Source organism: Eschrichtius robustus, chromosome 18 (assembly GCF_028021215.1).
Source record: "Eschrichtius robustus isolate mEscRob2 chromosome 18, mEscRob2.pri, whole genome shotgun sequence".
NCBI lineage: Eukaryota > Metazoa > Chordata > Mammalia > Artiodactyla > Eschrichtiidae > Eschrichtius > Eschrichtius robustus.
This window is the reverse complement of record NC_090841.1, coordinates 70924590-70951910: the sequence shown is the minus strand read 5'-3', so window position 1 is coordinate 70951910 and position 27321 is coordinate 70924590. Positions and strand designations below refer to the sequence as shown.

General features: G+C 40.4%; 1 protein-coding gene across 4 annotated transcripts in view; it reads right to left on the bottom strand.

The window, feature by feature from the left end:
- The window catches only part of CLYBL (citramalyl-CoA lyase), a 242064-nt gene that overhangs the window by 80370 nt on the left and 134373 nt on the right, over positions 1 to 27321 (bottom strand). For all 4 annotated transcript variants that reach the window (XM_068526795.1, XM_068526794.1, XM_068526793.1 and 1 more), the window contains exon 2: positions 23928 to 24114. In XM_068526795.1, coding sequence (XP_068382896.1) covers positions 23928 to 24114 — 187 coding nt within the window. The remainder of the gene's footprint in view (positions 1 to 23927; positions 24115 to 27321) is intronic.

Genomic DNA, 27321 nt, shown 5'->3' with positions numbered 1-27321 from the left:
TGTCCAATGACAGATGAGTGGATAAACAGAATGTGGTATATACATACAATGGGATATTATTCCAGCCTTAAAAAGGAAGGAAATTCTGATACATGCTACAACATAGACAAACCTTGAAGACATCATGCTAAGTGAAATAAGCCAGTCACAAAAGGACAAATACAGTATGAATACACTCATATGAGGTGCCTAGAATAGACAAATTCAGAAACACAAAGTAGAATTGTGGATAGCAAGGGCTCGGGGGAAAGGAGAATAGGGAATTATTGTTTAATAGGCACAGCCTTTCAGTTTGGGATGATAAAAAAGTTCTGGAGATGGATGGTGGTGACGGCTGCACAAAACTGTGAATGTACTTAATGCCACTGAATGTGCACTTAAAAATGATTAAAATGGTAAATTTTATGTTATGCATACTTTACCAAAATTCTAAAAAGGTATATGGTATTAATATCCCTCCTAGATAATGTATTAACAACTTACCAAGCACTATACGTATTGAGATCTTACCAAGTACATTATGGAGGCAATGCCTTAGGTGAAAGATGAGGAAAATGGGAAAATTTCAGGTATTGTGGCATGCGAGACAGAAAGACTATAGAGCAGGTAGGTCTTTAAGTTCCCTAAAAACTGCACTGCAGAGCCCAAATCTCATTACCCTGTCTGTGTGTACAGGATCACTCTGGCTGTCAATGGAGCATGGGAAATAAACATTCGAGGTGAGAGGTGAGTTTGAAGGATGAGGTGGAGGTGGTGGTCATGGGGCCAGCAGAGGAGGAATCAGAAAAACCACAGGAACAGCAAAACCTGAATCCACCTGCTAGAGCTCAAACAAGAGTCTCATCGAACAGTTCAACGTCAAATCCAGATCTTTGCAAGAGCCCTTGGGGGCCGGGTGGCCCAAGCTCCTGCCTGGGGCTCCTGATGAACGGGTGCTCAGGCAGGCCTCTGCTTTGTTGATGGGCACTCGCTCTCCCCCATATACTCACTGTTCATTCTTCCATGGTTCTTTCTCCCACTGAAGGAAAATCTATATTCAAGTCATTCGCTGATGGGATCTGTCCTCGTTCTGCCCCCTGAAGCAGTGAAGAACATTTCCATTCCCTCTTCTCTTTGAAGTCTTTTCTGGTTTCAAGTCTTCTCTTTTTCAGAATTAATAACATCCTCAGTGTCTTCGACTGTTCCTTGTCCTCTAGACTATGGCTTCAAGACCTGAACTCCAGCCTTTGTGTGTGGACTGACCAGTACTTTTACCTTCCTTCAGTAGGACATGTTCTCCAATTACGGCTGCTCTAGAACCCACTATAATTATGACTGTGAATGTCTGACTCCCGTGCTAGATTGCAAACTGCTTGACAGTTCATGTGCAAAGGACCTGGGAGATTATTTATTTCAGTGTTAGTTCAACCCATTGGACCCCCAAGATCAACGCATGAAACATCTCCTAAATGGAAAATAAATAACAATTGTTGAGTACTTAACCTGTCTTAGGCACTCTGGTAGATGTTTTACATACATAATTTCATTTAATCCACACATTAACTCCACATTAGAAGTATTACTTTCTCCACCACATTTATTAAGGTAGTCAGTCTGAAGTTCACACCAATAAGAATCAAACCCAGGGTGGGATAGGGAGGGTGGGAGGGAAATGCAAGAGGGAGGGGATATGGGGATATATGTATAGCTGATTCACTTTGTTATACAGCAGAAACTAACACAACATTGTAAAGCAATTATACTCCAATAAAGTTGTTAAAAAAAAAAAAGAATCAAACCCAATGCATTGGACACCAAAGCCCATAGCCTTTCCACAATGGTTCCATTTCAGTTAGGATACATTAGGCTGCAGAGAATAGAAAACCCAATTCAGATTGGCTCAAGTAAACACTAAGAACAGTTATGTGACAACAGTCAAAGGTGGGGGAGCTCCTGGGTTGGCAAAGCCAACAGCTCAACAATGTCAAGGATGCCTGTTTCTTCTGTACCCCCTTTGCCACCCACAATGTTGTCTTTGTTCTAAGGCAGACTGTCCTTAGTAGTAACTGCTGTGACATGCTCCTTTGTCATCGTTAGCAAGAAAGAAAGACTGATTCTCTTTTAAGAGGAAGGAAAACTTTACTAGAAACCTTCAGCAAGCCATTCCACACATCTCACTGGTGAAGAGCAGTAGTGGCTGGCAAGGGGAATTAATTACCCTTCACTGGCCTAGTCAGACTTAGTCCTTGAGTCAGGATGGGTTCCCCGAACTCATTTCCTGATGCTCAAGGTCAGAGAAGGGGAGTCCACCACAGCTGTACCACTGCCACCTCCACTGAGAGCAACAAAGTAGCACGTGTGGGCACAGTGCTGGCCGCTAGGGATCCAGACTCAATTCCTGCCCTCATGGGGCTTCCAGTCTATAGCAAAAGATAAGCACTGTACAGGCATTACAGAGGCGATGAATGGTACAGAAGGGGAAGTACATATAGCACAGGTAGAACACAGAGCCAGGGAAATCACTGAGTCTCAGTGGTCCTGGAAGGCCTCTGAGGACCGATGCTCCCAGTGAGGCTCAGAGGATGCTGGGCAGAAGGAAGAGCACAGGTGAAGGCTGGAGTGGAGAATAAATTGTACAATGCTAACACTAGACCTTAAGTCCATGACACACCTCCCAGCCAGAGACCAATCGTTTGTTCAGTTACTCGTTCATGCATGCATTCATTTCACGAGTATCTACCTGCAGCAGGTGAGAACATATGGACATCACTGGCAAAAAGGACTTACCTGAGAGATGATTAGTCTGTGAATGAGCCAAGCCTTACACTTTCCCCCTCATTCTCATTACCCATCTACTGTTTATTTGATCTTCCCCTAGAGTCTGCCCCCAAAAAAGGTGAATTTCAAACCACAGGTAGTACATTTTGCTATCTCTAATGTTTGGGGAGAAGGAGAAGGGGAGGAGGCGGAGGAGGAAAGAAAGAAAGAAAGAGAAAAAGAAAGGAAAGCAGGAAGGAAGGGAGGAAAAATTTGGAATCATTAAGTTAAAATATGGTTTTAAGATTGTAAGTAAATTTCAGTGATTTATGTTCTCTTATTAGGTGTTTATGAATAGGCCCATTAGCTTCTGATTTCAATCTCAGCATGTACACAAAGTGATAGTATCAGTAAGAACACAAACTGAAGGAGAAAAGGCATAAGTTGCTTGACACCAGAATTTGGGAAACAAAGCATATAAATTCCATTTAGCTTTTCTAAGAAACATTCTATTCAGGATAGCAGTAACTTTTACTTCAAGGAGAATTCTTTCTTTATATTACTTTCTTTTCTAAAACTTTTGGCTCTTTCCAAATCAATCAATAACCATCAGGATGTAGCATTCAGTCTGATTAAAAAAAAAATCCCACTGCCTACTGCACTGTCAATAAAGAAGGCCTGAGAACAGTATGGTTCTTGCCATGAGGATATCTATATATTTTTTCATTTATTTTGGTGGTAGAAACTTCACTTGGACAATGATGTATAACTCACACATTGTGAGTATTTGATAAATATCAAAATAATAAGAATAGGCAGGGTGAAAAGGGAAAACACGCAGGTCACATTTAAAGGTCTTTAATCAACCTTCCTCACAGCATGAGCTCAGATGCCTAGAGGCCAGGAGACCAGGGCACTCCAGCAGGGCCAAGTGCAGCTCCAGGCCTAGGCTGAGGGCGATGGTGATTAGTCTTTAACCAAGCCCAGCCTACCCTCTGCCCCTTACTTCCTTCCTCAGAGCTAGCCGCTCCTTCTCCTACAGGGCCTGCTCTGATGAAACCTTTTTCTCAGGATAGGAGCTGATAAACTTATTCTATCAGTTAAGACTCTCTGAAGCAAGGGGCAGAGAACTGCCTCTACTACTGGCTTCTGCCAAAGGGGATTTTAATGGCTCAGGTGAGTGCTTTCGGGTCAGAGATTTTGCTCAGCGCCCGCTGGAATTAGGCTCAAGGAACATCCTCAGGGCCGGCTTCCTCCCTGCCTCTCAGTCCTGACTTCTCAGGACTTGATTTTCTGCTCCATGTGGTAAACTCTGGGCACTCTGAGCTTCCCAGGCAGGATGGCTGCAGCAGCACCGTTCCCAACTCTGCTCAAGCAAGGTCCAGAGAGAAAGAACCTCAGCCCCTTTCTCCCATGGAAATTTCGAGATTCACCCTGACTGGACTGGCTAATGTCACGTGTCCTGGCCTGAGTCAATCACCATGGCCAGCGTAGTGTCACTGATTGGTTAATCTTGAACCCCAGACTCCTTGGGGCCTGAAACCACACCTAGATGACCTGGGCTGGAATAGAAATCAGTAGCTGACCTCTGAAGAAGGAAAAATAGATGCTCAGTGGTAAACCACAAATGTCCTCTACACCTGTTCACATTCTTCCCAGGAGTATTTCCACTCTGGCAGGAGACAAAGCCTTCAAACAAAAGAGCCTCAAAAGGCTCTTTAATCATGGAGTTTCCAGTGCTCTACTGGGGAAGGCCTTGTGGGTGGCGCTGCTTCTTCACCCTGCCAAGCCACCTGCCCTGGTGTGTGCCCAGGGACACCAGGCCTCTCTTCCAGCATAAACAAACGTATGACACGACTGCTTCGCGTGTAAACCTCTACCAGAAAACCAGCGTGTTGACATACACGTAATTATCCCCATTAGTACATGAGATGGATATGCACAGATTATCTACCTCGATACCTAAAGTGATTGATACCCATGTGATTATCTGCCATGAAGACACGCCCTTCCCTGCTTCTAATGCAATTACCTTCCTCCATATAGATGGAATTGATGCCCACATGATGACTTGCTTCAGATACACACGTGATTGATGCCCGTGCAATTATCTAACAATGATATGCCATTGATTGATACCCATGTGATTATCTGCTAAGATGATACCCGTGCAAATGAAAATTGGCAAGACCTGCGAGCTCTAATAATAACCCTCACCAGCAAGCCAAAACCAATGGCTAAGACTTAAGGAAGTTTCTTCTTTAAAAATAAAAAAGCCACCCATACACTGTCGTGTGTGTGTGTGTGTGTGTGTGTGTGTGTGTGTGTGTATGAGAGAGAGAGAGATCCATCTTTTTGTGGTGTTTAAAGTAAAACTTGGAATAGGACTATAAAAATAAAATAAATGTCAAGGTCCTTCCCAGCTCTAAAACTGTCAGATTCTAGGGTCTAACAATAACTGAAAAAATGTTATTGATTTCACAAAGTAGTAAAATATTTCTTCCACCACCAATTTGTGTTTTAATTCATGGGCTTTGGTTTCTAGTGACTTTTTTGCCCTTTGGTGACCATATAAGGAAACCAGGAGTAGGGAATTACTGATGCAAATAATTATCTACAGCTGAAGCTGGGGCGCCGACATGGAAATCAGCAAGGCCACATTTCCAGTTCCAGAGCGCGTGCCAGTATTATAGACAAGGCCACACTCAGCTTTACTTCCCAGCCTCCACTGCTCTTCTTAAAAAGAAACAGTCTAAGTAATAGCATGTTTGGTCATTTATCTTGTTCCCTTTTCCCAATTCGCTGTTCTGACTTTTGAGAAAAGCATGTAATATCCCCATAGCATTTGATGATTTTCTTTGTTATTGTCAAAAAATGCTAATCCATGAAGAGAACCTTCCTGGGTAATGTTAATTCAGCTGCCTGTTTTATAATAGGATTATGTTTTCCAGGATTTAAAAATCCCACTTGTTAGCTACCAAATGACTTCTACAACAACTATAAAATCTAATTTAATCCCTATTGGCATTAACGAAATAGCTGAGGTACAATTTATGTCTAACTACACTTAACACCCTACAACCTCCAATAAATATGTAACACTGCTTTTGAAGTTATAAAGGAAACTGTTCAGTGGGATAACCAGAGTCTCGTGGGTCCAATCATGCAATATCTCTAAGGCAGAACAAATGTTGTTTACATACAGTAAGGATTATGGGGAAAGCTTATTTAAACAGATTAATCGATGTTTACATGTATTAATGCTCCCTTTTCCATCATGCAAATTCAAGTTAAAATGATCTTCATTTCTTTCATTTGAAAATAATTATAGGGGGGAGTCAACTACTTGGTCTCTTACCATTTAGTTTAAGAACCTAATTAGGTTAGAATAAATTCAGAATAGAGCACCACACCAAACTCGAGGTAGAAGGCTAATATTATATTTCACTTAACTAAGGGGGAAGGCATTTTCTGGAGGATGGGTGAAGATAAGGGAAAGGGAGGGGGCCCCAAAATGATCCTGTGGGCCAGACAGAATAGTAAGCAGATTCCCTTTTGTCTTTGGCTGTTCATCCTGTATCATCCTCTCTTCACAAATGGAATAGAGTTGGCATTAAAGGGCCTTCTGGGAATGTACAATTCAAGTGCGGTGAAACAGAGACATATTTCTTCTGCGGCCCCTACCCACCCCCTCCTTCTTCAGACAGGTGACTATCAAGAAGCTTATGGTAGGCCAGATGGGAAAAGAGATACGCGGGCAAATATTGTTTCAAGATGAAGGAGAGGAAAACAAGGAGGCTGACATGTAACATATCAAAGACTATCCAGGCACTGGGAAGTTGAACATGAATCTCAGGGCAGCCCAACCTCTTTAAAGATGCAAATTGCAGTCAAACACAGAAAACAGTAGGGTTCTGTTTATCCTTTCACAAAGGGTGCAAACTGCTAATCAGGCTCCATTGCTGGGCTGGCCACTTTGTTTATCAATAAACAGGAAGACAGTTAGACTATAATTTTCCTGCCTAGTACTGGTAGCCAAAAGGAAATGCTGGCAGCTTGGTAGTACTGAGTTCCAGTTGCATCAAAACCCAATTATTATTGTAATAATGTATGGGTGTTTGCAAGTTGCACAGGCGTGCTACACATGTCCCCAGAATCATGTGAAACATATTGGCAGAGAACGAGCTTGGTGATACACGGACTAAGGGGAGCTGTCAAAATAGGCTGGTCCTCCAAGGGCTCAGCTGTGGAGTGTTGTTTAGAAACACACACGCTGGAGTTAACATGGCAGATATGGAAGTCTTCTACATGTTAATACAACACAACAAAAACATGGCTTGACTAAAATCAAACAACACATAGACTCTGAAATGGGAAATTTGATTGGAAAATGCTATAATTGCCACTACAAGCTCTGTTACCACAGAATACTTGTACACCCTTTAAAAGAGATGTTCAGAGTTATTTTCATGTCAGTGGAGCTCCCTTCCTAAGAACCTACAAGATCCCAAATCTAAAATATAGTGCAAGATCCCAAATCTAACATGTAATAAAAATGTAATCATACGTGTGTTTAGGCATTCGAATTGCCCAAATCATGACCTTAGTTCTTTGTTTCATTTTGTCTGTATAGACACACTATGAAATTAAGATACACTCCAAGCTTCATATAGCTTCCAAATAGGGCATTAACAAATACAAAATACAAAGGGACTATAATTTCCACAACACAATGTTTCTACTAATGTTGAAATAATACATGGGCAGGGGCTTCCCTGGTGGTGCAGTGGTTGAGAATCCGCCTGCCAATGCAGGGGACACGGGTTCGGTCCCTGGTCGGGGAAGATCCCACATGCCGCGGAGCGGCTGGGCCCGTGTGCCACAACTACTGAGCCTGCACGTCTGGAGCCTGTGCTCCACGGCGGGCGGGCGGGCGGGCGGGCGGGCGGGGGAGGGAACCGACCGCCGCGGTGAGAGGCCCGCGCACCGCAACGAGGGGTGGCCCCCGCTCGCCGCGGCTGGGGAGGGCCCGCGCGCAGCAACGGAGACCCAGTACAGCCAAAGATAAATAAATAAAATAAATAAATTTATAAAAAAAAAAAAAAAAAAAAAAAATAATACATGGGCAAATAATAGTTTATCATTATATTGACCACATGTAACTCACTTATTCATCAAATGTTTGCTGAGCACCTACAATGTACCAGGCACTATGGTAAGCTGTGGGGTATACAATGGCACCCTCTTCACAATGCTGACAGTCTAGCAGGGAAGCAGACACAGGACAAGTCATTACATTAAGGTGTGGTGACTGTTATAACAGGGTAGGTGAGCACCCAAGCAATCCTTACTCTGTGTCTGACTCTCCAAGGTACCAAAGCACAGCTACCTACCCTGGCAACTCGAGGTAGGGGACTGTGGCTCAATTCTGCTTGGGCAATACTTGGACAAGTGAAAATCTGGCAGGTTCTGTATGGCTCTGTTAATAAGTTTCATCAGCAAGTGTAGTGGCCAAAAGTGCATCATAGGGTATGAACTGCCTGGCTTCCCTACTTGTTAGCTGTGTGCCCTTGGGCAAGTTTGTTAACCTCTCTGTATTCCATTCTCCTTGTAAGTCAATGGGGATAATAATAGCACCTCTTTCACAGAGTTTCTGAGAGCATGAAATAAGTTACTCCAGGCAAAGCAGTTAGAAATAGTGCTGATACACAGAAAGTACTATGTACTCACTAAATGTTCCCCAGTATTGGTCTTGGACCATCTTCAGCACCATGGTCAGCTCCAAGAGGCCTGGTCCTCTTTGGAAGGGCAGAGCTGGAAAGAATGATTGTGGGAAACTGCCTTCGGCCCAGGAATGGGTCAAAATTCAAGGAGGCCGTTGTCATCCAGACCACTCAGGAGGAGGTGTGATAATGCCTGTCCCCCATCTGACCCTCAAAGTTGAAGATGTATATATGCAGTATGTCTCCTGGGGAAATACGGAAAAACCCAGTCATGGCTCTCAGTCCAGACAGCCATGACTGCCCTGACCACTGGGAGTTCTTGATCTGGTTCTCCCTAACCTTGTTATGACTGCAAACTTGGGCACTTCATATCCACTTCAAACTCGCTTTGCTCTCACAGACTACTTGGAATAGTTTTTTCATTTATTGGCCCTGTCTACTCTGCCTTCTCCCATGCATCTATCCATCCACAGCTCTAGGGAAGAGAAGCTCTTGAAACCCCCTGTGCTGTGAAAACCTGCACCAGTTGGGCCAGACCATCAGCCTTCCCCTGCTAGTAGGGAAGGGGGATTAGATGGTGTGGATTAAAGGCTTAGTGGAACAGCCTACTGGTGCTCAACCCTAGCTCCACTCTCCTATGCTGTACTGGAAAAACTTGAGGAGTCTTTCAGAAGCTCATGTTTATCTGAGGCCAGCCCCTTGGCTCATCTTTCTCTTTTGGTTTTTGCTCTTCTGACCGGTGTCTAGGAAGGTGTTTTTGGTCTTGTTATCTGGAGCTAATCAATACTTTGCCCAAGAATATGCTGCTGCTTAGACTAGATCTGGCTGGGAATTCAGAGCACAAGTGCTAACTTTTGGAGGTTAATTTTTGATCAGTGAATGGCTAGTGCAGTTGCATCAAATGGGAAAAAACTGCAAAAACATATCTGAAACAGACACCATACCTTTAAGTAGAAGGCAGGCTATGCCTTGCATTAATTCATGACTTGGCACTTGCCCCTGACTAATTCACACTTTCATTTTCTTTTCCCTTTAAAACACCATCTTTCCTAACCTACAGAGCAAGTACAGAATAAGAATTAAACTATCACCACCCTGAGAAGCTCTGATGTACTTGAAAATATCTGGCAAAAGTAGGATATTATTTTTTTTTAAAAAAATTTTATTGAAGTATAGTTGATTTACAATGTTGTATTAATTTCTGCTGTACAGCAAAGTGACTCAGTTATACATATATACATTCTTTTTCATATTCTTTTCCATTCTGGTTTACCACAGGATATTGAATATAGCTCCCTGTGCTATACAGTAGGACCTTGTTGTTTATCCATCCTATGTATACCAGTTTGGATCTGCTAATCCCAAGCTCTCAGTCCTTCCCTCCCTCCCCCTCCCTCCCCCTTGGCAACCACAAGTCTGCTCTCTATGTCTGTGAGTCTGTTTCTGTTTGGCAGATATGTTCATTTGTGTTGTACTTTAGATTCTACATATAAGTGATATATAGTATTTGTCTCTTTTTCTGACTTACTTTGCTTAGTATGATAATCTCTAGGTCCATCCATGTTGCTGCAAATGGCATTATTTCACTCTTTTTTATGGCTGAGTAATATTCCATTGTATATATATACCACATCTTCTTTATCCATTCATCTGTCAATGGACATTCAGGTGTTTCCATGTCTTGGCTATTGTAAGCAGTGCTGCTATGAACATGGGGTGCATGTATCTTTTTGAATTAGAGTTTTGTCTGGGTATATGCCCAGGAGTGGAATTGCTGGATCATATGGCAACTCTATTTTTAGCTTTTTGAGGAACCTCTATATTCTTTTCCATATTGGCTGCACAAATTTACATTCCTACCAACAGTGTAAGAGGGTTTCCTTTTCTCCACACCCTCTCCAACATTTACTATTTGTAGACTTTTTAATGATGCCCATTCTGACAGGTGTGAGGTGGTACCTCACTGTAGTTTTGATTTGCATTTCTCTAATAATTAGTGATGATGAGCACCTTTCCATGTGCCCATTGGTCATCTGTATGTCTTCTTTGAAGAAATGTCTGTTTAGGTCTTCTGCCCACTTTTTGATCGGGTTGTTTGTTTGTTTTTGTTATTGAGTTGTATGAGCTGTTTGTATATTTTGGAAATTAAGCCCTTGTTGGTTGCATCACTTGCAAATATTTTCTCTGGGTCCACAGGTTGTCTTTCTGTTTTGTTTATGGTTTCTTCGGCTGTACAGAACCTTGTAAGTTTGATTAGGTCCCATTTGTTTATTTTTGATTTTATTTCTATTGCCTTGGGATACTGACCTAAGAAAACATTGGTACAATTTATGTCAGAGAATGTTTTGCCTATATTCTCTTCTAAGAGTTTTATGGTGTCATGTCTTATATTTAAGTCTTTAAGCCATTTTGAGCTTATTTTTGTGTATGGTGTGAGGGTATGTTCTAACTTCATTGATTTACATGTGGTTGTCCAACTTTTCCAATACAACTTGCTGAAGAGACTATCTTTTCGCCATTGTATATGCTTACCTCCTTTGTTGAAGATTAATTATCCATAGATGTGTGGGGATATTATTTCCTAATTGTCTCTCTAAATCAGAATTTTAAATTCTGCCTTAAAATATACCCACTAGGGGCATTCACTTTGTTATACAGCAGACACTAACACAACATTGTAAAGCAATTATACTCCAATAAAGGTGTTAAAATATATATATATATATATCTCCACTAATTTATTATTGAAAACATGGTGGTATTTAATACTTTGGTATGAACTGTGGCCACTTAAATAAGAAAACTTGAAAAAAACACTATTCTTTGATATCAAGCATGTTGCACTGCAAGATTTCATGCTGTATCCCCTTTATTCTGGTGGTGGCTATATGTACTTGGTTCTTTAGTCACAGAGATTTAGCAAACTGAAACCTCTTGGGCTTATTTTGTGAAAATCACCTCTGGTCCCCTGTTTAAAAAGAACAGATTTTAATTGGTAACCAAAGTTGAAATAAGCAAGTTTACTGGTTTTCACTATAGTCTCCAAGCTATTTCTTAGTTCATTTCAGAGGAAATGGCTACAGTTTCCACTTTTATAAAGTTTCAGTTCATTTAAGCTGAGTTCCTTTCTTTCACCCTTAATTTTGAGCTGGACCTCAACCATCTGTTTCATTGCCTAGGCCTGGCCTTTCCATAGTCAGGTATATCATGTTATAGATTATACTCAGTCTTACTTAGATTCCTAGAAATTGCTGGAAAAGATATTACTGGCAACTTGAAGCCTGCATCTCTTTGTAAAGATATTTTGCTGAGCTTATTAAATGGAAATTGCTGGCTATTATGACCCTAGTAGAGATATTTGAATCCTTGCACTAAGAAGATGCCCATTTGAAGAACAAAACGAGGGAGAAAGAGGTGGGTTTTTGTTGTTGTTTTTTACCAATTACTCCACAAAAGGGAAAGCCTATTTAAGGGTATGAAGAGATTAATAAAAGACTGAAAACATTTTACTGCTTTTATGAAAACTTGGATAGGTTTTTCTATCAGAAGCTTTAAGGATCAAAAAGAATTTACAGAGTTCCTAAGCACAGTTCAGCTCTCCATACTGTTCCCACAAGACTCACAGACACCCCAGTTCCTAGTAAAGAAATCTCCCAAGCTCTCAAGTCTTTTTTAATAAAAGCAAGGTCCCTGGGAGAGGAGCCTTCCCATCCTAATTTCACTCCCCTACTGAAGAGGAGTTAGCTCCCCACGCCCTGTATACATTTAATCATTCATTGCACATCAGTTAGCTTTCTGCCTGTTGGGAGAATACACCTCCTCGCTACTCTACTAATTTATTTCAACTAAAGTGACAGCACAGGAGTATTTAAAATTTAACCAAGTGGGGACTTCCCTGGTGGTGCAGTGGTTAAGAATCCGCCTGCCAGTGCAGGGGACACGGGTTCGAGCCCTGCTCCGAGAAGATCCCACATGCCGCGGAGCAACTAAGCCCGTGCGCCACAACTACTGAGCCCGTGTGCTGCAACTACTGAAGCCCGCGCTCTAGAGCCCACACTGGGCAACAGGAGAAGCTCGTGCGCCACAACTAGAGAAAGCCCACGCGCAGCAACGAAGACCCAACGCAGCCAATGAATTAATTAATTAATTTAAAAAAAAAGATAAAAAAAAATTTAACCAAGTGGATTTGTGTATGTGTATGGTAAGTGTAAGTGGTAGTTTAGCATCTACATACTTGTGTGTGTGTGTGCGCACACGCGTGCACAAAAGGAAGCCAAATGAGAGAGCACAAATTAGAGAGAATACATAAGCTCAGGGTAGAAAAAAAGTTTACATCTGCGTGGCAATTAAAGGCATTACAGGGGCTTCCCTGGTGGTGCAGTGGTTGAGAATCTGCCTGCTGATGCAGGGGACACGGGTTCGAGCCCTGGTCTGGGAGTATCCCACATGCCGCGGAGCAACTAAGCCCGTGCGTCACAACTACTGAGCCTGCGTGTCTGGAGCCTGTGCTCCGCAACAAGAGAGGCCGCGATAGTGAGAGGCCCGCGCACCGCGATGAAGAGTGGCCCCCGGTCGCTGCAACTAGAGAAAGCCCTCGCACAAAAACGAGGACCCAACACAGCCAAAAATAAATTAAAAAAAAAAAAAAGATAATTGGTGACCTCTGAAAAAAGAAACAAATATATATATATATATATATATATATATATATATATATATATATTTATATATATATATAAAAAGGCATTACAGAGGAACTCAAGAGTTAACTGGTTTAAAATGATGAGTGTCAGGAAATCTATTTACATTAATTGAAGATTAATGATAAGCCGACAACCTTGACTGACATTCCGTGTTTCTTAATGAGCAACTCACACTTGCAAATGCGATGACTCCCGGGTTCTGCAGAGTCTGACAGGTAACTATAGGAGTTCCTGGTATGAACTACTGTTTGTGAAGAGTACTTAGAAAGTGGCTTATTGTGGGGTACAAAGCCGTACTCCCCTCATCTCTGCGGTGTTGCTTCCAACTGTCTCTCCACAACCGCAATCCTTTGGTCCTTACGTATGTCCTGGTATCCAGGATGGGTGGAGGGAGCTGGAGCAATCAAAGAACATGGCCCAGCGAGGGTGATCCTGTGGGGTTTCTGAAGCACCGACTATTGTTTAGAAGGCAAATAGCTTCGCCTTGCTTTTCATGATAGAGGGCAGCTTCGACAAGATGGCCTAGGTCCTGGCAGCCCTAGGTCCTCTGCATGCAGAGCAGGTTGTAGGGAAGGTAGCTGCTGCTCCAACCCCCCACCGACCAGGGTCTCCCCTCAACTGCTGAGGGCACCTCTCCTCAGACACCCCAGCCCCAGCCCCGGGCCATCCTTCTCCCTCTGTTTACCATAAATGAGAACAGCATTGTACATGGGGTTGCTCAGGACCCAGACCCCAGCCCAGTGCTTCTTTGCTCGGAGCTGTGGCAGGGGAATGCCTTCACAGTGTTGGCCAACTTCCTCCATCCTTTTCTTACTCCCTTTCTGTCAAGTACCCAGCACAGAAATGCAAAGTAAAAACCTATTGCTTAGCTGCTTAAGAAAGATAATTTTCTCTTTGTTTTCCTTAGGAAAAAAATAAGTAAGATCTTTCTATAGCTGTTTCTAGCCCCCTAGTGTTAAGAAACCTTTGAGGGAGCTTGAAAGAAAAAGTGGTATTTTGCTGTCTCTAGAGTCTTTTCTTTGTCTACCATAGTTGAGGGAGAAGGTTAAAAAAATAGCAAAACTTGCAAACTCCATGACACAGCAAAAACCTATCTGTGCCAGCATATTACCCTGAGAGTCAGGAATCTAAAGTACGAATCAATACCAGTAAACCCTGGCATTCTAAGCAATCATCAGTGACTTGAACCGATGCATCAGACTCTTGGCCAGGGGTACAGCTAAGACAATTGCTATTTAGGTATTTATGAAATATTCATACAACACTTGTTATGTGCCAGGCACTGCTCTAATCACTTTACAAATACCCATTTAATATAATTCTGTTGTGGTAGATACTATTGTTACCATTATTACCTTTACTTTACAGAAGACGAAACTGAGGCACAGAGAGGTGGGGTCATTTGTCCAAGGTCACATGGTTAGGACAAGATGATGTCAGAATCCAGACACCAGAATCCGACAGTCTGGCTCCACAGTCTATGTTCTTGACCATCAAAGTTATGTTCCTCTACTTGAAAGAGACATCTTAAGACACATGCTAAATATCCATTCTCCTAAATTTTCTAAGCTTTATTTTTTTTTAAATGACATCTGCTGTTTTCTTTTTTTAAAGCAATATTTCTATAGCACTTGCAAGTTTACAAAATGCTTTTCTATTTGAGCCTCACAGCTGGCCTGGTGGTGGGTAGTGTAGGTTTCATTATCACCAATCTCATGGGACAGAGAAAGAAACAGAGGCTCATGAGATTACAGGACTCAAGTTCCCTGGGTAGACAGCGTTAAAACTGGGAAATTTAAATGAGTCACCTGTTGTCAAGCCCTCTACCCTTTCCACTGAAGCGGGTTGCTGGTCTCAAGTCAAGCTGCCCGTGAGTGACATCCCAGATTTCACTAGCTTAAGTTCCCTTAGAAAAGCCTTCCTCGAATCACAATTCAGAGCTCCTCCTTTGGCTTCCGGAAGGATCAATGTAAGACACTCATGACCTTAAACTCCGAATATACTCCTGCTCTTTACAAATCAAATGAGGAAAAAATCAGACTATGTACAAGCTGCTTCTGTCCTTCAGAGGGGGAACCTTCTCTCAGGAACTATTAGAGGGTGTCCTCACCCAAACAGGGAAACATACCCAGATATAAAGAGTCACAGAATCCAGAAAACAGGATATCCAACCCAACAGAGAGGCAAAGGGAATTCCCAGGGTGGTGGGAAGGGAGAGTTCAGGATTCCAATTGTGCTGCAGGCCTGAAGGACAAGTAGTTCAGACTCGAGGGGATCAGAAGAGTCAAGGGGAGATTTCTCCAAGAAGATGAAACTAATAAAATACCAGATGCTTCTAAACATATTAAGAGGAGATTTAGACAATTAGTGAAGATGTGGGTGTTGAATTAGCGACAACTGAATAGAAAAATAAACCAGGCGAAGAAACAGATAATTATGAACTCCAGGGAAAACAATAGGCTGACAGAAAAGGAAAGGTGGGGACTTCCCTGGCGGTCCAGTGGTTAAGACTCTGAGCTTCCAAAGCAGGGGGCGCAGGTTTGATCCCTGGTCGGGGAACTAAGATCCCACATGCCGCACTGCACGGCCAAAAAAAAAAAAAAGAAAAGAAAAGGAAAGGTGATCAGTTTATTACTACGTGACTCAACTCTAATACTTTTTACACTGAATACCAATCTTATCAAAGTTATGTATAATTGTACTGGGACAAGTGAAGGATGGGAAAGGTTCCCATGTAATGGGGACAGGGTGGTAGCAGGAGGGAGAGATAACTCCCACAGCAGGGAGTCAATATCATGCCTGAAGTTGAGAAAATAATTCAAAAAGTGTATTATTTAGAGATATGGGAATAAATGCCACAAGAATAAGCTAGAAGAGATAAAAGGGATTATCTCTGGAGAAGGGAATGGAATAATGATTAGGGGCTGCTTTATTTCACAACGATTTGACTCTTTATATGTAAAAATAAATTTTACACTAATTTTTTAAAGTTTATAATTTAAAAATTTTAAAGGATGGGTACTTCACTTTTGGCAATATGGCAGACTACATTCTCTGAAGGGCCGACAGCTATAAAATGGATACATTTCAACAAAAGTACTTTTTAATGCATTGCTAGGCTCATTAAGAACATAAGGACCAATGTAAAACAACAACAACAAAAAATGAATTCTGATTTATGAGGAGTCAGAAAAATAAGAAAGCTAGGAACCAAATACCTATATCAGACCTGGTACCAGGATACTAGCCTGAGATCACTGCAAAGCTGAGGAGAATAAACAAAGACTCCAGATTAATAATATCCCTGACTCCAAGCAGAAGCAAATACAAACTCTCTTTAGAGGAAAATCTTCCTACTCTTGGATTCCCTTGGGATTCCCAAGAAATAATTCCAATCAATATGGGTTCATACCATGAGTATGAGTCATTGAACAACAAAAAGCAATTTAGATGCAAAAATATTGAAATTATCAGATTCAGAATGTACCAAACAGATATGAAAAAGAATCAAATGGAAGTTCTAGATATGAAAAATATAATCATTAAAATTAAAAACTCAGAGGGTGGGTTACGTAAATTAGACACAACTGATGGGGCAATTAGAAAGTGTTGATTAGATAAGAAGAACTAACCCAGAATGTGGCAGAGAGAGACAAGGAGATAGAAAACATGAAAAGATAGTAAGAGACAAGGAGGATAAAACAAACATTTCCTAATATGTCTACTTGGCATCTCTGAAGGAAAGAACAGAAATGATGGACTAGAAGTGAAGTGCTTCAGTGAAGCACTGAAGTGCTAATAGTAGAAATTTTATAGAACTGATAAAAGACATGAGCACACAAATACACACACAAAAAAACACTTACACCAAGCAAAAGGAAAGAAGGGGGAAAAGGAGGTAAGGAGGCATACATCAATAACTATTCAATATTTTAGCAAAACTTCAGTACATCAAAGACAAAAGATCTTCAGCACAGCCAAAGAAGAAACGACAAATAACCTAGTTTTTAGATTTGACAATGGAGTTCTCAGTAGCACTAATAGTAACCAGAAGGCAATGAAATAATAGCTTCAAAGTTCTGAGAGCAAATAACTGTCAATCTAAATTTGTCCACCCAGGCAAACAAGGAAGACATTTCAAATAAACAAAAACTATGAGAGTTTACTATCAACAAACCTTCACTATAGAGAAATTCTGAAGGGTGAACACCAGGAGAAAGAAAGATAACCCCAGAAAGAAGGTCTGAGATACACGAAGGAATAATGATCAGAGAAAGTGGTAAAATATGTAGCTTAATCTAAATTAACAACTGTACATAAAAAATAATGATATAGTAACAATGTAAAATTCATGGGATTAAAAAGAGATAACTGAAATGTTCGTTAAAAATAATGTAAATTGGCGAGGGAGATGATTGAATTTAAAGCTTTCTAAAATTCTTGTTTTGTCCAGGAAGAAGACACAGGTTAATTTTAGGCTTTGCTAAGTATACTTGGTAAAATTTCAGGAGTAACCGACAAAAATTAGAAACATAGCCATAACTTCTAAACTAAGAGAGGAAAAAATGGACTAAGGAAATAAATCAAAAAAGTCAAATAATCTTTAAAAGGCAAGAAAAATTAGAAAAAGAGGGAATTCCCTGGCAGTCCAGTGGTTAGGACTCTGCACTTTCACTGCCATGGGCCTGGGTTCAATCCCTGGTCATGCAACTAAGATCCCATAAGCTGCGTGGTGTGGCCCCCCCAAAAAAAAGAAAAGAAAAGAAACATAGAACAGGTGAGAAAAATGGGTCAAATATAATGGTATGTTTAAATCTAAATTTATTAGTAACTATATTAGAAGTAAGTGGGTTAATGTTCCAGTTAAAAGACACAGATTATCTACATGAATATAAAACTTTTAAAACAATAGGAGACATATTTAAGTCATAAAGATATGGAAAAGTTGAAAGAAAAGGCTGAAAACAATATACTGAGCAAATACTGACCAAAAGAAAGCTGCTGGGGACTTCCCTGGTGGCGCAGTGATTAAGAATCTGCCTGCCAATGCTGGGGACACGGGTTCGATCACTGGTCTGGGAAGATCCCACATGCCGCGGAGCAACTAAGCCCGTGCGCCACAACTACTAAGCCTGCGCTCTAGAGCCTGTGAGCCACAACTACTGAGCCCACGTGCCACAACTACTGAAGGCCACGCACCTAGAGACCTTGTTCTGCAACAAGAGAAGCCACTGCAATGAGAAGCCCGCGCACCACAACGAAGAGTAGCCCCCGCTCGCCACAACTAGAGAAAGCCCGTGCGCAGCAACAAAGACCCAATGCAGCCTAAAAAAAAAAAAGAAAGAAACCTGGTGTATTCTTATCAGATCACATAAACTTTAAAGAAAAAAAGCGGGCTTCCCTGGTGGCGCAGTGGTAAAGAATCCGCCTGCCAATGGAGGGGACACGGGTTCGAGCCCTGGTCCAGGAAGATCTCACATGCCGTGGAGCAACTAAGCCCCTGTGCCACAACTACTGAGCCTGCGCTCTAAAGCCCGTGAGCCACAACTACTGAGCCCACGTGTCACAACTACTGAAGCCCACATGCCTAGAGTCCGTGCTCCGCAACAAGAGAAGCCACCACAACGAGAAGCCCACACACTGCCACGAGGAGTAGCCCCCGCTCTCCGCAACTAGAGAAAGCCCGCGCGCAGCAACGAAGACCCAATGCAGCCAAAAATAAATAAATAAATTTATTTTAAAAAAGACTAAAATATAATGAAAACAAAGCAGTGTTGTTAAAAATAATAAAAAAATAAAAAAATAAAGAAAAAAGCATTACAGGGGATGAAGAGGGTCAGGCATAATAATAGATAATTCAATATACGAGGAGGATATAATAATTTTAAATTTGTATACACCTTATAACATAGGCTCAAACTATCAGCAGCAAAAATTGATAGAACTACAGGGAGAAATTGGCGAATTCTCCATTGGAGGGTAACTTTCAACTAGCCTCTTAATTTTTAATATATCAAGCAGATGAAAATCATTAAAGATTTAGCTATTGGAACAATATAATTAACAGGTTTGGTCTAACGGAAAATACATAGAACTCTGCATCTAGTAAACAGACAATATACATTCTTATTAAGTATACATGAAACATTTACAAAAATGGCTCATGTAATAGGCCATAAAGCAGAACTCAATAAGTTTCCAAAATCAGCATCATTCAGATCACATTCTCTAACCATCATGCAACCAACCTTGAGGTCAGAAACAAATGAATAAGTTAAAAACCTCATATACACTTAGAAATTTAAAACTTCTAAGTCCCTTCTACTCAAACTGTGGTCTGTGGGCCACTCTTTATCCACAAACTCTCACCATGACCATGCCACCAGGAGGTTAGTACAAAATAGGGAACATGCGTTTAGAAACCTCTATAGCACTTGACATTGCTGCAATACCCAAGCAGCATTTAATTTTTATAGCAATTCATTTTTATTGTATTTTATACAAGTATTGGTCCACAGTAGTTTAGAATTTTTTTAAAAAATGAAACAAAGTAACAACAACAAATAAAAATAACCAAACTGGTTCTTCACCACAGAGAGTTTGGGAAGCCTCTTTGTATCTCATGGCTCAAGCAAGAGATCAAAACAGAGATTAAAAAAATATGTAGAACCAAATGATAATAAAAAGTATGCATTCTTATCGACCTATCTTGTTAGATTACAATTTATTTTTTTTGCCTGTCTCTCCACCAACCTTTGACTCCTCTGGGTTGGGGATCATGCAACCATCTTTGTTCTCCTCCTGCTTGCCATGGTGCCTGGTTGAGTAGGTACTCAATATTTAGTTAAATATTGAGTATTAAAAAATTTACATATTTAAACTTAAATATTAAATAAATTTAAATATTTACTCAACCAAAATAGCAGCTCTGGAACCCTGCCTCTATCTATTTTACTCCTACCTTCTTGGCCTCACCCCGTGTCATGGAGATTTCACCAGAAATCTGTGCATTACTTGGCTTATTTTCACTGTGTCCCAGCAAGCAGTGGCTTAGACAGCCCTGTATCTCCTCATGCATTTAACAATGAAAAGGAGATGATAAGAGGGTAGTGGAGATGATCTTTTCATCATCCATGCTTGGAAAGGTGAGCTGGTAGCGCCATCCTTGACATGAAGGAGCTGCTTAAACACAAATTGGATTAACAGGACAGGATTAGAGCCTGCTGGAAGGTATTATATACTTATAAACTGCTCTGTGGAAGCTCCTCTTGTTTTCATTACAAGCCCATACTCCGCAGAGTCAGTCAAATGAAATACGGAATTAGTCAATCACTAAAAAAGAAATGAAATATCTAAAATGAAGTGACTAAGTTTTAATAATGCCAAGAAAGTTGAATTAGGCTATAATAGTTCAGTTTAGCAAAACCATAACTAGATCATTTGAAATGACAGTTTTAACATGGTAAGAAATAAACTCACTGAAAATGTTCTCTATTCTATCTCCTCCATCAAGAGGAATAATATACAAACAAAAATATGATTAAGAGGTGACTTCAAGAAAGGAAAAATAATATGAGTTACGTGAGAAGTTTCAGACTTATCTGGACATTTCAAATGAATTGAAGTCCCTAGGTTTAAATGCATTAAAATCCCAAGACACTGAAAGAATCTGCAAATGTGAACACGGCACTCCTGTCGGTAAACTTTGGGAAACTACGGAGTATACAAAGGTGACAAAAGATAAAGAGAAGCCAAGGCACTAACTTTCCGAGAAAGGAGGGAAATGTGAGTTATGCATGAAATATGCCAACAGGTGAACTTGAGGCTGATTCCTGGCAAAAATTCTAAGAGGTTCAAATCTGCCATTTAATGACCCTGGACAAAACTTTGCTATAAGGAGTAAATGAGATAGTTAAAGCATTTATTATAGCACCTCTTACATAGAAAACTCTCGGTAGATGGTAGCTATTACCATTTTCGTCTCTCCAGCACTTCAAAGCAAAGGTGGTAACAACTAGGTAGTACTGAAGGGTTCTTCAAGATCAAGTCTCATCTAACTAACCTCATTTTTCTGGCAAGGTGGAGGTATGTGGAGAGAGAAGGTATTGCTAGACCATGTAAATCAGGAAGGTGTCTTCATTTTGAAATGGCATTAGATGAAATCTCTTATACTATTCTTGTGAAAAGACTGGATTTTAGGAGAGTTAGGTGACTGAATAACCATATTCACAGAACTGCTTCATGAACCTGACCTCTCCATGCTTGTTTCCTTATCTGTAGAAGGAGTATTACTTACTTGATTGTTATACAAATTAAAGCCCTTAAAACAGTGCCTGGCATTTAGTCACCATTATATAAATGTTTGTTAAATGAACTTGAACAGAAGTTTCTAGTGGCATGCTTGCACAACACTTGGCTCCAACCTCTTCAACATTTCTATCAGAAACTTGTTAAATTTTTCTAGTGTGCTGGTCAAATTCTCAGATGGTATAAATGTTGGATGATGAAATCAAAGTCCAAAAAGACATTGACAGGCTAGGGCTATGAAATGAAATATATGAGATAAAATTAGGGAAAAAAGTGTTTTATAAGTACTAGCCTAGCTTGCCAGAACTCTCTGTGGATAAGAAAGGGAAATTTGGTTGACTCCAAGTTCAGCATACGTAAAAAAGTGTGTCTGGCAATTAACACAGTGGTTAAGAATCCGTCTTGCAATGCAGGGGACGCCGGTTTGATCCCTGGTCGGGGAACTAAGATCCCACATGCCGTGGGGCAACTAAGCCCACGCACCACAACTATTGAGCTCGCATGCCGCAAACTACAGAGCTCGCGCACCACAACTAGAGAGGAGCCCACACGTTGCAACGAAAGATCCTGTGTGCCACAACTACAACCTGACGCAGCCAAATAAATAAATAAATAAAAATAAATAAATAAATAAATAAATAAATTTAAAAACAGAGAGAGAGAACTGCAGTGCTCTGACTGTCTGAACAAAGACACTGTCTGGACATAGATGCCAAGATGGCGGGCACAACTTGTCCATCATAAACTCTTCTCTCCCCTGCCCCTCCTTAGGTTCCTCCTCAGTAGTGGCTCCGGGTATAAGGATGGGCTTCAGAACACAGATAAACAGTAAGGAAATATGAGGCAGGAATGAACCATATTTCGAACTCATCTGGGTAGCAGGAAACATCCTCAGGTGGGAATAGGAAGATAGCCTCAAGGTTTGTGAAGAAATACAGTTAGAAGTTTATCAGGGCACCTAATGGCTCACTGTGCTACAAGCTAAAATAAATTCCCCTCTAATCATGACTACTACAGGATTTATCTAATCTATTCCCTATAGGAAATCAAGCTACTCCAGGCATTTTATGAAGCTTATTCCTTGTAATAATCCCTATCCCTGACAAAACAAGATTTTGTCATCCCACAGTACAGATAAAAAATTGAGGCAAAGAAGTCAAGTGAATTGCCCTGGGTCACACAGAACTAGAGTTACAGTTTAGTATCTAATCTTAGAGTGCACTACATGAGTTTTGGAAGGGAGCATCCTGGAATCATATTATGTCCTTCAAGAAAAGCCCTGTTTACCTTAATCTCTGCGAGAAAGAAGATTAATTGCACTTTCCTTGGTGCATGCCAAAGATGTCGAGTAGACGCTTTAGATTCCACATGTTTATTCTAATCCCTTCCCAAACACTTGTAAAGCCTTGGTTTGACCATTAGAAAGATGCTGTAAATTAATTTTAAAAAAAAATAAGGCAAATATTTGTTTGCTAGAATCTCCAAGGAAAGCAATTAATCAAGAAAGTTGTATAGGACAACCACGCTATTTCAGACCACCTAGGAAAAGAAACTATCCAAATAGATATAAATCCAGACGGCCAGCTCCTTCTGTGCCACCAGCCCCACAATCCATTCCCAGCCCAACCTCACTGTCTAGGGACTGGATAGATGAAGGTTGAGGGAAAGCATGTGTTTAATTTAAAAAGTTCCATGCAAACATCAGTTATTGTTAAAATAATTTATGTATTTCACCCAATTATTGAACAAATCTTTGCTCATTATAAAAACCTAGAAAAAGAAGTTAGGCAAACCAAAATGAAACAAAAAGCACCCACTATGCTACCACCCAGTAAGAACCTTTTGTACCTATTTACAAATTGGGTATTTTCTACGACTCATTTCTCTGATCAGGCCATGAGAAAATCAACCAAAAGCTGCAACCTTAAGGTTCTGTGTGTAGTTTCTCTTTAATTAAGGAGGGAAAATGGTGACTCATCCATTGAAGTCTATCTTTTCTTTTATCGGCACCTGTCCCAGAAGAGATAAGGCCACTACACAATATACCTGGCAGTAAAAAAAAAAGAGATAAATTCCTAATTCCATCTTACTGGTTTGAAAAATTTACACCACAATTCTAGGATTAAGTCATTTACCCAAACCAGCAAATATCACAGCCAAAATGGATTGAGTGTCTATCTCTCTCTCTTTTTTTTTAAGTGTGTATCTCTTTCTCTATACACACACATAGTCACATATACTGAAGGCCATGGTTTTAAATATATCTTGGCTGGATTCTTCCTGTCTCTTGGAGAAAAGAAACATACACATTCAGAACCCACACAAGGGCTGGTCAAGAACACGTGGATAATCAGAAAAAGGTGAGTACAGTAGACTCTTTCCAAATACTCTCTACCAGGAGAGCACCAAATTTCAATTAATTTCCTTTTTCCATCATAAGGAAAAATCATGCCATTACCTTTTTGTTCACAGCCACACCATCCTCACAGTCGAGGACTGCACAATCCACATTCAGAGAGGGAATCTTCTTAATTTTCTTTTCATCATTTCCAGGTACATAGAGCACTGCCCTTCGGGGAATGTATTTGTGATTGGGTGAGGAACTGTACCCAAGCCTGGACACATCAGCTGCCAGAGATGCTTTCCTGCAGAAGACATAATTAGAATTAGTCCAGAATAGAATTTATTTATAAATTTTTGAAAAACCTTATTTTAATACAAAATTAAAATAGAAAACATGGATAATTTTTTTAACTTCTGGCAGAACATAATCACACATAACAACTAGGAAAACAATAACAACAGAAATAATCAAGCAACAGAATGTCATTTTGGCTGAGGTTTAAAAAATATATAATACTGTTTACTGACACAATCTTCTGAGAAAAGAAGGAGGGTGTAGCTATCTCTTCTTGGAAAAACACTTCCAGCATTAGTATGCTGTCCAGATAGCATCCAGCGAGAAAAAAGTTAAGAAATTTACATCCAAAAGGCCCTAAAGAACAATACTATCTACAATTATGTGAAAGTAAAAAGTAGAAAATGAACAATCTATGTAAACAAAGTCTATGGCTCTCTCCCTGACAATGAATCTTTTTAAGTAGACAAATAAGTGATTCAAGTTCAATTTTAACAACAAGACAAGGATGGTTGGCTACTTCTTAAGTCAGCAAAGACCATTATTAGCTCTGTAATTATGGGCAACTTGATTGCTGGAAACTTCAGATTCTTCATCTGTAAAAATAATACTCATGTTGCAGGTTGCTGAGAAAATTAAGTTAAAGGAAATAATGCACATGAAGCGATCACCCGGAGCCTGGGGGTTATTAGCTTGATGTGGTAGGTGGGTGTAGCGGGAATGGCAGCCACTGCTGCTGTTCTTAATGGAGAAACTCTAGCTGTCAGTAGCCCTGCCTGCTCGTAAACTCTGCTCTCTCTCCCCTTCTCCTATTGTACTAAGTTTAGCCTCATTCCCATTTCCTGTGGAAATAAGAGGAGTTGGCCAGAAGCTCCCTTGGCTCACCGCAGCCCTCTCCCCTAACCTGGTCCATAGTTTGGTCCCGTGAAAACCATGTTTTAGCCCATAACACACGGCAAAGGAAGATGAAATCAGCTTTCACAATCAAGACCAGTTACGTAATTTGAAGCACCCTGTGTAAAATAAAAGTGCAGAGCCCTTGTTCAAAATTTATTGGGAATTTCAAGATGGCAACAGAAAAACATCACACAAAGCACCAGACCCTTCTAAGCATAGGGCCATCCGTGACTGTGCAGGTCACACATCCATGAAACCAGCCCTGCCATAACAGATGGAGCTATACGTCATGAAAATCCCAGTTAAAGAAAGGTGAAAGCCCCAGCAAACTTGGTAACACCCTAATGTTTTACTCCCCCAGGGTAAACAGCATGATCCTTTCAAAAATATGCCAGCTGTATTCTTCATGAAAGCTCTTGACATTTAGCAGTTATCCTACGTTAGTTAGTGCCATCAAGTATTTTACACAGTTGTAACATTTTGCCATGATTAGTGTGCCTTGTGACAATGTATCTCAAGGAAAAAATCAGCATCTTTTTGGTGGCCTATCAATTTTGTTAAGGGCTCCCTCATTCTTTCTTGAAGCTAACCTTAATAAAATCTAAAACGTGAGTCGAAGTCTTATTTTTGCATAACATAGCATTGTGCTATGTGAGATATGGTGACATATAGATGGGTTTTAAAAGTATACATATATTACAAGACATTTATCTAATATTGATATAAAATATAGTATGGACAGATAATTGAAGAATTCCCAAAGTATCTGTCATCGTTGTATATTGATTAAAAATATCTGATTTATCTTAAAAAAGAGAAAATATAATGATGTAATAGCAACAACCACATTTTACTTATTTGTACTGGAAACCAGAATTTGCAACATATCCATTTCCTTTAAAATTGTAAAAATGCAATTAAAAGAGATTAAATTTTTATTTACCAAGAAATGCTTAGGGCAAAATCACTCCTCATGAGGATTTGTTGTAACTGCACATGTAAAAGCCAAAGAGACCTTCATTTCATGAAAACTGAGATTTCCTCCATGCGAAATAGCTTCTGACTGCCAATTTGGATCCGGCCACTGTGATCTCCAAGCCACACCACCTGAATCTCAAAGCCTGAGCCACTCAGACATGGCTGACAGGTCATACCACTGTCACATGTTAAGCACTAGAGCAAATCATTCCTAGGATGTTTATATATGATGTGTAATTTTTTAAAACAGATGATCATTTAAAAAATCTTCTGCCACTCATAAAGATGTTTCTGATTTCCCAGATGAAGTCTCCTATAATCATTGAAACATTATTTTCCTCTTATAATCCCCTGCTCAAAAACTCAACAGCTCCCCATTATCTACAGGATTAAAGCTCAGTCTCAGCTGAGAGCCCTTTTCTCAATTTATATTCCACTATTCCCATGTTGCAACTATCCACCCTCAGAAAATTAGATTATGACTGTCCACAATATGCTGTATTGTTTCCATTGTACCTTTGCTTCTGCTCGAAAAGTATTTCCCCTAGGTTTATTTGAAACTTACAGATCTTTCTAGCTTCAAGGTTTATTTGAAACTTACAGATCTTTCGAGCTTCGTTCAATGTCCACCTGACTGCCAAGTCTTTTTTGACCATTCATCTTTAGACCCTCTCATCTTTAAAAACAGCATTTATCACTGGTAACCAAACCAGAACCAGCAAAGGATTGGCTCTGCCATCATGGCTAAAGTTAATCCAGGGGCACATGCATTCTGGAAAGCCAAAGGATGCTACAAATCAAGACACTTAAAAAAGTTTCCTGATTTTTGACCCAGTAATTTCAAGTAATTTGACCCAATTCCTTTTGGGAATTGCTATAGATTAAATGTGTCCCCCCCAAAATTCATATGTTGAAACATAATCCCCAATATGATGGTATGTGGAGGTGGGGCATTTGGGAGGTGACTAAGTCACGAGGGCAGAACCTAGGAGAATAATGTCCTTATAAAAGAGACACCAGAGAGGTCTCTAGTCCCTTCTGCCACAGGAGGACATAGTGAAAAGGCTGACATTTATGAACCAGGAAGTACATTCTTATCAGACACTGAATCTTCCAGAGCATTGATCTTGGACTCCCCAGCCTCCAGAATTGTGAGAAATAAATTTCTGTTGTTTATAAGCCACCCAGTCTATGCTATTCTGTTACAGCAGCCCAAATGGATTAAGACAGGGATCTATCTTAAGAAAATGTTCAGGAATAAAACTAGATATATATAATATTAAGAACTGAAAATAACCTTTAGGTCCAACAGTGGGATAAATTACAGTACCTACATTCA